Source organism: Salvia hispanica, chromosome 6, assembly GCF_029641045.1.
Source record: "Salvia hispanica isolate PSC_SH4W2 chromosome 6, Shi_PSC_v1, whole genome shotgun sequence".
NCBI classification, from domain to species: Eukaryota; Viridiplantae; Streptophyta; class Magnoliopsida; order Lamiales; family Lamiaceae; genus Salvia; species Salvia hispanica.
This window is the reverse complement of record NC_142697.1, coordinates 32116682-32126897: the sequence shown is the minus strand read 5'-3', so window position 1 is coordinate 32126897 and position 10216 is coordinate 32116682. Positions and strand designations below refer to the sequence as shown.

General features: G+C 36.8%; 1 protein-coding gene across 2 annotated transcripts; it reads left to right on the top strand.

Moving 5' to 3' along the window:
- The first annotated feature begins 1471 nt into the window (after positions 1 to 1471).
- LOC125207388 (uncharacterized) lies at positions 1472 to 9711 on the top strand. Of its 2 annotated transcripts, none has more exons than XM_089061310.1 (9): positions 1472 to 1604; positions 1707 to 3705; positions 4112 to 4247; positions 4395 to 4477; positions 6681 to 6919; positions 7737 to 7823; positions 8250 to 8349; positions 8691 to 8901; positions 9007 to 9711. In XM_089061310.1, exons 2-9 carry the CDS (start codon positions 1714 to 1716, stop codon positions 9477 to 9479), a joined length of 3321 nt encoding a protein of 1106 aa, XP_088917436.1. In that variant the 5' UTR covers positions 1472 to 1604; positions 1707 to 1713; the 3' UTR covers positions 9480 to 9711. The 2 variants fall into 2 exon arrangements, with proteins under 2 accessions (XP_088917436.1, XP_047962657.1); XM_048106700.1 differs by having other exon boundaries at positions 1700 to 3705.
- The last annotated feature ends 505 nt before the right edge of the window (positions 9712 to 10216 follow it).

Below are 10216 nucleotides of genomic sequence, written 5' to 3'. Positions count from 1 at the left end.
GTATGTGTTTTTGTGGATTTTGTTGTGTTGTTTGGATTTTCTCATAACTTGGCACCTAAATAAATATATTCATCCATTAATTTATTTGTGGTTATTTTTCTCATAGCTATATTAATTAATTTATATTTTTTTCACATTAGCAGATAATATTTTTTTTTATTTATGTAAATATTGTTATTGTAAGATCACAAAGTAGTGATCATTATATTATAAGAATAAAAATAACTCTTTCATTCCATAAATATGCATGTATATATATCATATAATATTAGTAAATTTAATTTAAAAGTTACAGTACTTTTTATTTAAAAAATCTATATTCTGCAATTATTTCAACGGTGACAGTGATGTCGTATATACTTTATTGTTATTGCTAATTTTAAAATTACTTATCTTTCAGTTCCACAATGTTATGTCGTTATTGTTTTTGGTGTCATTAACGCTAAAACACAACAATTGTTATCATTAATTTGGACCCCAGTATTAAAATCCAAAGTCTGCTATCGATTGTACTAAATGTGAAAAATCTGTAAATTGTGGAAATTGAGTGTTTCCATATTTCTTTTTGATTGTGTGGCAATAATCTGTAAATCTGTATTAATCCCAACATTTGTTGGGTCAAGCATCGTCTATTAAAATATTTGAGTGTTCATGCTTCCCAACAATTTATGGGGCTTTGTATTAATTAGCCTTATAATTATGGTAGATTTGATCTCTGTTGGATGTTTATTGACAATAATTACTCGTGCAAACTGAATTTTAGCCATTAATTAACTAGTACTACTATTGTTTACTATACCTGGGCTATTTAGTCATTTGCATTTTTCGACTATACCATGTAAATCTATAATTGAATTAATTATTGATCTATTATCCTTAAATTTAATTAATCCATGAGCAAATATTGACACTACTCCTCATTTGATGAATGTTTTATTGCTGATCTCCTCCAGATTATTTGATATATATTAGATTTTTCGATTTTAGTACTGATTTATGAATTTATAATATTATATTTTGGATTATCCGGATCAGATTAGACACAATAGTTTGGATTTCAGATTTGAATTTTGGGCAAATTTTCATTAATTTTTGAATCTTCAGATTAGATTGGGATGGACAAAAATTCAACCATATGCCAATGCTTTTATTCATGTTCTATTTTCCTTGATTTTATTCATTATATTATTCCTCTTGGCATAAATATGTACTACTATAATATACAGTATACTCCAACAAAGTACTAATGATTTTTTTGGAATTAAAATGAATTTTCTGATTCAAAGATTCCACAGCAAGTCAACTGATGCTTCTGAAATTCAAAAATATTTTTAATGAGGAAAAACAATAATGGAGGGAAAAATTCCCAGATGTCGCAGGATGCGAAATTACAATTGCACCCCCCACAAACCTATAAATTTAAATGGAAAGCTGCAATAAATGTAATTTGCTGTCTTTACAAATCCCCCAATACTCTTTTAAAAGAATACTGAACCCTCTCTCTCTTTTCTCTCTTTGCAGAAGCTACACAGCATATAGATACAATCAATCTGTACGTATCGACTCGGCTACATTTCTCTGCGTTCACTTCCGCTGCTCTACCGGTGAGATTTGTGATTTTCGGTGTTTTACTCGTACCGTTTTGTTCCAATTGAGAGATGATTGGAGTGTTTTTTTAATTTTAATTTTTTTGATGCAGGAAACAGTGGAAGGATGTCGATTGAGGTGGGGGAAGGGAGCGAAGAAGTTGAAGTTGAGTTGATTGATCTGAACAAAGAGCCGCCGGTGGAGAGGAAAAGGAAAAGGGGGGAAAAGAGTAATTCGAATCATAAGGGGAATGGGGGGGCTGACGGTATACCTAAAAGTAGTAGGGTTTTGAGGTCGCGAACGGTAGCCATGAGTGATGGTGAGAAACAAGTGATTGGTATGGAAATAGTGAAGCTGGATGACAAGGTCGAGGAGGAAGGCCAGGGTGTTGAGTTTTTGGGCATGAGTGAGGCGATTGATGGGAAGAAGAAGGGTAGGAGGGGGAGACCTCGTAAAACGGAAGGTAAGGGTGAGGTTTCGTCGCCGGGTCAGCAGAAGGAGAGGCTGGGGAGGCCTCTGAAGGAGAAAGGTGCAATAGTTGTTTTTCCTTCCGGTAGTCCTGAGGAGAGTGTTAGGCGGCGTGGGAGGCCTCGGAAAGTGGAAACGGAAGCTGTGGCAGCTCCCTCATTGGAAATGGTAACATCTCAACCGGAGAAGGTTGGCAGGAAAAGTAATGGGGGTGGTAGAGGTCGAGGAAGGCCGAGGAAAGCAGAAACTGAACCTGTGGCAGCTTCCTCATTGGATATGACAATAGTCCAATCGAAGAAGGTTGGTAATGGAAGTAATGGGGGTGGTAGAGGTCGAGGAAGGCCGAGGAAAGTAGAAAGTGAAAGTATTGCTTCGTCATTGGATGAGAAACATTTGCAGCCGAAGGTGGTTGATGGCGAGAGTAATGGGGGTGGTAGAGGTCGGAGAAGGCCACGGAAAGTAGAAAGTGAAAGTCAGGCTTCGCCATTGGAGAGGAAATATTTGCTTCGGAACAAGGTCGATGATAGTGGTAATGGGGGTCGTAGAGGTCGAGGAAGGCCATGTATTAAGGAAAAGGGGGAAATGTTACCAAATGTAGAGAATGGGGATGTAGGGTTGAAAATCAAGAAAAAAGGTGTCAAGAGAGGTATAGACCGTAAAGAATCAGGAGATAAGGTTCTGTCGAAGAGGTTAAAGGTTGGTAAGAGTGATTTGAGGAATGGTGTTTTGCAGCAGAAAAAGAAAAAAGAGATAAAAGAAGGTGCTGAAGATAAGGAAACGGGGTTAAGGTATCAGAAGCAATTAATTAGGGATGAAATAGTTGCTATGCTTAAGAAGGCTGGATGGTCTGTTGAATACAGGCAGAGACTTTCCAAAGACTACCAGGATGCAGTCTATGTTGATCGGGATGGGAGAGGTCACTGGTCGGTGACATTGGCTTACAAAAAGCTTAAGGAGAAGATTGATAATGGAACTGCCGATAATATTGATGTTTTGGCATTTACTCCTATCCCAGAGGAGACCTTTAGGATGCTATTCAGAATGACTCAGCCAGGCAAGAAGAAAGGTAAACATAAGAAGAATGCCACAGTAAGGACTATCAGAAGAGCCACTAAGAAGGAGTCATCATCTAAAAGTAAATCAGCAGGTGGGAAGATTAAATCAAGACGGACTTTGTTGGCCCGTAAGCCTAGGAATGGGTCTGATTCTGATGATTATGAGTTATATGATGGAAAACGTACTTTGCTTGCGTGGATGATTGATTTGGGAACCGTACCCCTTGGCGCGAAGGTGGAGTATAAGAGAGGAAGGAGTAAAAGAATGCTAATTGAGGGAAAGATTACGAAGGAGGGAATCTGTTGTAATTGCTGTAATGTAACTCATACAATACGGGGCTTTGAGTCTCATGCAGAAAAGACACCTGGAAAACCATTTCGGAATATATATCTGGATTCAGGGAATTCTCTCCTTCAGTGCTTACTAGATTCCTGGGGAAAACATGTGGAAACTGTTAAGATTGAATTTGTTTGTGTGGATGTGGAAGGGGATGATCCAAATGATGACACATGTGCTGTGTGTGGTGATGGTGGTGACTTGATATGTTGCGATGGTTGTCCATCGACTTTCCATAATAGCTGTTTGCGTATTGAAGTAAGAATGCATGGAACCCTCTTCTCACATTTAGCTTTCCGTCTTTTTTCTTGGCCCTTAACTATTAAATGCGATTCACAATATCTACATTGACAAGTGGCAGCCGAAATTTGATTTTGTACATGCTTTAACAATTTCTGTTCTCAAAATTCTAAAGTTTGTTACTATCCTTATAATCATTAACACCACAAATTTTAAGCAATGTAAAGTTCCTTTAATGATGCTAGGTAGGTATTGAATTGTTCATCTGTGTTGAACTGATGAAATTGGCTGTGATATTTATTGTAATTTTATTTACTCTGACATTAAATGAGTTTACTCTTTAATCTGACCCATTCTAGGAGTTGGATATTATGATTTTTCCTGAATTGAAGTGGTCTAGCACTCATAAGTTCAATTTATGCAGATTCCTTCCGGAGATTGGTACTGTGTCTACTGTTCATGCAAGTTTTGTGGCTCTGCATGTGAAAGTACCTCAACCAGTGATGATGAGCACAATTTATCTTCTGAATTGTTGGCATGCTGTTTGTGTGAGGAAAAATGTAAGCTTAATATGTGCCTCCATGTTACCTAATGGTCTCTGAACTTGTCTATCCTTGTTCACAGCTTATGTAATGGTTTTCCTAAAAGAAAAGCTTATGTAATAGTTACTTCTGAACTGATTATTAACGATTTCTAACTTTTTGCAGTTCACTTGCATTGCACCAAAGAGACGATAGCTGACGATTTGCATGATGAAAATAATTCCTTTTGTGGGAAACAATGCTTAATGGTATTTAATGCTTGCTTTCACAATTTAATTACTTTTGGCTTTCAGAAAATATTTACGTTACTTGTGATATTGGTTCGGAGAATATTTATTTTACTTATTGCTGACATACCTATATGTAATGCCAGGTGTCTGTGATAATTTTCTTAATTAGTATGTGTAACACGCCAAAAGATACTAAGTTTTTCAGTTATTTTTTTACTTTCTGTTTTGTGTCCCAATAGTGACATGATACGATAGAGTAACCACCATCCCTAAACCAAAACCAAGACCCACTGATTTAAATAACCTTTAGCTTTAAGGCATAAATATTTGTCCGGTAACATCTCTAGGCTGTTGAGCCATGGAGGGTGGGGGTTGAGGACTATTAACAGTACGAATTTTTGATGGGCTATGCTAGAATGTTCTTGGAATTGGCATACGGTTCTACCAAAATGGCAACCCAAACTAATTAGAGAAGTGTATTAAATCATCTTTTCAAATTTTTTTTTTTTTCCAAAGAAAAGATACACTACAGGTTTCTCCATTGGTGATGTCCTGATTGCGTTCTGTCCTATGCAAGATTGTCCGGTGATTATCTCTCCCAAGACAGCACTATTCTATCATTATAACATGCTGCTAACATTCCATTAATCTACTAATTATCTTCTAAAGTTGCTTTTAGCAGTTGTGCAGCCAAAATGATAACACTTCAACATCTTTGGCTTAAACTATCAAAGCCCACATGTACTATTAACTCATCATTTAATGCTTGCAACATATGCAATGTCCCTGGTAGCTGTCATTCGTGCCTTTCTTCCTAGAATAGCTAGCCTTTTCGAATTCTTCAGGAGAGGAATATAATGCTACGCATTAGGAATTCTCAACCATTTGTTTTCCATCCATTCGGTTAAGAAACAAATGATAACAAATTACCAGAAAGATGTGGCTAGAATAAAATGAGGCACAATATGAGATTTCATGTTAGGATGGAGAATCGATGCCAAAACCTCTAAAAATAGACAAATGAGAGATGAAATACTCCTTGGCCAAACCATTTAGGGCCCATTTGGTTTCTGGAAGATATGTCAAGATAGGTAAAGCAAGATAAGAAACTTGGGCTTTGTGTCAAGATACACACATAAGGTTTTTTCGTTGTTGTTCGGTAAAGAAAATAATATCTAAGATTGTGTATTATATAACACATGAAATGGCCTAATTACCCTTATTAAAATATATTTATATATTTCCTTTTATGTACATATAGGGATGAAACTATTAATTAAATAAACTAATTTAATAAATTATTGCTTATCAATCATCTAATCACGATTGTAATCGCCCTCTATCAAAGAAATTCTAGGAATTGATGGCAGTATTCTTGGCCATTTGGTATCCCTTCGTTCTTTTACATAAATAAAGTAATTTAGGATTTGAATAAATCAGGACCTGATATTTAATTATGGAGTGAAAGGCGGAGGACAAATGATACAGGGAAAGTGTTTACTAAATGCACAAACCAGAAATATTGCACATGAGATGTATTCTGAATTAACTGAAAGGGCTGACTTTGATAAATAGCCTAGACGTGCATGCCATTTTGTTCAAAAATAAGCCAAAAAGTGAAAAAGTACGTCAAATGTGACTATACAGCATAGAATAGATGCTTTAAATGTCAAGATTTTTGTAGAGACCGCATATGTGAAACCCCCACATAATAAATACCTTTTACGTAGTTCTATCTAAATAATACTAACAACTAAGATTACTAAAGAAATCTGCAGGGAATGATCTCTATCATGATAACATTTATTGTTTAAACATACATTGTTCTTTCTGTGTTAGTAACAACATTATGCTTTCCTTTCTGGCATGTGCACCTAGTGACTTATATTGGACTTTTTGAAAAATAAGATTTCTTTTCAACTAGTTGTCGCTCGTGACTTAGCCGGCCCTTTTATTGATCCTATCTCTAGGTTGATACCATTTATGCACTATCAAGCATTTATGTGCTTTACAGTGCATAAACTTTAAGTGGGTTTCATATGTAGAAGTCACTCATGACACTTACACCTCACATCAGGTATTCATTTTGCTGCTTGAATTGCTACAGCTCCAAATTTTCCAATTAAAATTGGCCCTCTAAAAGTCTGAAATAGTGAAATATTTTTAATTTATGACTCATTTATTAGTTTGCCACTGATATATCTCGCATTCTCATCTACAGATCTTGGACCGGTTACAGGATCTTCTTGGTGTTAGACATGAAATGGGAGAAGAATTTTCCTATACCATTCTTCAGCATCGTGTTATTAATGATGATGCATCACTTTTTGGTAATTCCTTGAAGATAGAAAGCAATTCCAAGTTGGCTGTTGCTTTCTCTGTTATGGATGAATGTTTTGAACCCATCATTGATGACCGAAGTGGAAGCAATATGATTCATAACGTTGTCTACAACTGTGGGTAAGCTTTTCCTACCTCACTTTTTCTCACTTAGGTCTTTACTTGTCAATATATGTTTCGGTATATGGTAATTTGATATACTTTTGATGGTAGTCCACTTCATGAACTTGTTTTAGTTTCACATATACATTACTCTCTTTCTATTCCTTATAAGTGTGCTCATTTTGCCATTATAGTCCGTCCTTAATAATGTGTAAAAACGGGCACTTTCCATTTTTGTAAACTACCGTACCATTAACCCCTTGTATTTTACCCTCACTCTATCAACTTTTTTACGCAAAGGCCAATCATGACCACACATTTACCTAACATTTACAATTAAATACAATATCCCTACAACAATCGTGCGGTCCTCATTCCTCTCATCTATACACTTACCTGTCATTTACTAAACCCGTGTCGAAAAAAGTATGAGCACACTTATAAGGGCGGAAGGAGTATAATCTTTACCTTAAAGTGTTTAAAACTAAGAGCTTACTATTGAATAAGTAGAAGAAAAAGGAAAAGGGCATACAAAGAGAGGGCTAATCAAATTTTCTGTGCTTTGTCATATATTGTTTGAATGAAGAGTTAGAGTGTAACTAAGTTATGCACGAATGTGTTACCTACAAGAGTACAGATTGAAGCCCATAGTTTTGGAGAACAATTGTTGCCTCTTTCCTACTTTAATATGTTTAACTTTCTTTGGTATATTATATGCTAAAATGCAGTCTTTTACTTGTTCTGGTTAACATTGAAAGCAGGCACTGTTCTATTTTAGTTTGATTTCAGATAAACTGCAGATTTCATTCTTCAATCTATGTTCTATTTTTTGTAGGTCCAATATTAGACGGTTGAATTTTGATGGATTTTGTACCATAGTTCTGGAGAAGGGTGATGAAATTATCGCGGCAGCGTCGATAAGGTCAGTGATTTTGATTTTCTATACTATGGTCTGTATGGACCTGTACGTGTTTTATTTACCTTATCTGTCTGATAGACAGTGCTTTAGATGTACCTCGTGAATTAGTAAGTCTAGTATTGGCTGACTAATTCATGAAGGAATTAGCCTTGTGAAAATATATGTTAATCCTGCAAAGCCCATTAGAATCTTACTTGAAGAAGTAGCATTTTTCAGTGACCATCCAATTTCATTCATCTGTTGTTTCTTGCAAAGATTTTTTGTATTGTTTAATGTCTTTCGCCAGTCATCACTCGTCATGGATTCCTGGAATCGGTCAATCTGATGTTATGTACACAGTCCACTTAGTTTTTCTTTTGGTGCCTGTTTAGATCCCTAACTAGTATCTATCTACTGAAAAATGTCTTTATGTGATTTCTGAAAAAACAGGATCCATGGCAAACAGTTAGCTGAGATGCCTTTTATTGGAACTCGATTCAATTACCGGCGTCAAGGGATGTGCAGCAGGCTTTTAACTGCAGTTGATACGGTATGCTTTCTTTCTTTAGAAGATCTCAGTATTTTTTTTCCGTGTAATGCATTATATGCTGTAGTGAAAAATGTCCAAAGTTCCCCCATTATTTCCTTTTTGTGGGTAAATATCCATAAATTTCAACAGCATTAGTTTATTGCACAAATTCTGGGATCTGATGTATTTTTTGGTCTTTCTTTTTGAATTCTACTGCTATCAATAAATCCATCAGCGTTCCCAAAAAATAAAGGCAATTTGCCACCATCGTTGCGCAAATTTGAATCTTCCTTTCTTGTTGGTCTGATATGATCTATTTTCCTGATTATGATTTTTGGTATCATTGTGTACAATCTCGTCAGATTCTGTCCACTCTCGGTGTAGAGAAACTGGTAATACCAGCCATATCTGAACTGAACGAGACATGGACGAAAGTATTTGGCTTTGTCCCCCTTGAAGAATCAGAGAGGCAACAAATGCAGCATATGAGCATGATCGTGTTCCCAGGGGTGGACATGCTGCAGAAACCTGTATCTGGCCAACAGTCCGTTAAACCGGAAAACGAGTCAGCAGGTATTGATCCTTTTTTCTGCTTATATATGTGCGTGCATGTGTGTGCAAATCTGGTTCATGTTTTAGCATAATTTCATGCTGAAGCCACAGCTACCTCTACTGCAGCTGAAGAGAAGCATTGTAACGCCACTGGAGCCGAAGCTGCTGCTTCAGATGAAGATAAGGCTCGGACTGTCGGGGAAGCCACAGCCACCACCTCCACTGCAGCTGAAGAGGAGCAGTGCAAGGACACTGGAGGCGAAACTGCTGCTTCAGATGAAGATGAAGCTCGGGCTGTCGGGGAAGCCACAGCTGCCTCTACTGCAGCTGAAGAGAAGCAGTGCAACGACACTGGAGGCGAAGCTGCTGCTTCAGATGAAGACAGAGCTCGGACTGTCGGGGAAGCTGCTGCCTTGCCCGATCCATCGTTGAGCAAGGAAGGTGACGCCTTTTATGAGTCTATTAACTGCGAATCTCATAATGGGGTCTGTCGCTGCAACCCTGATGAGCCCAAGGAGGAGAGTCTTCCCTCCAAAGCCAATACCGGTATTGACTGCAACGTCGAAGCACCGGAGCCGGCTGATGAGCCCAATGCCTGAGGAGGTGATGGGTTTTTGTTAAATAGGGAGACTGTTGTAAATTGTAGTGACTCTGGTGTTTTGAGGCAGGGGTAGTGAAGCCGGAGCTTACTTTTTTAGAAAATCCCTTAACTAATATAAACCCAATTAAATAGGGGTTTAATTTTCCCAACATTTTAGCCGAGATGTCTAGAGTTAAATTTTGTATAGAACATTAATCACCTGATTATTGAATGTACATCTTTTTGAGGAAGTAGCTTAATCTCGTGCTAACAAAATTGTATATTATACGGGTCGTGAAGGGCACGACACGACAAGTGCAAGATTGTGCATGCACCATTGTTGCACAATAATTGCACAACACGGTCGCGATGTTGCGCAATAATTGCACAACACAATGAGAATGTTGCGCGATAATGACACAACACGAGACAAATATGAAAAAAAAAACTTTTGTGTGTGTGTAATATATTGTTGACATATATAACATTGTCTTTCTTTAAAAATGATGACATAATCTAACTCATTGACGATGACGTTCACATATGATTTTTCGACTGTCATATCACATATATATAATCATACAAACATTCGATGATGTACAATTGCAGATAAATTTAAACTTTATGGTCTTTCCTAATGTTCTTCAAAGTAGTGCAAACCATATTTTGATAAATTTTCTGATTTTTTCGATAATTTATCAATTTAAAAAGGAATAATTGTTATTTAAATCATAAATTTCACGGTTAGTCCCATAA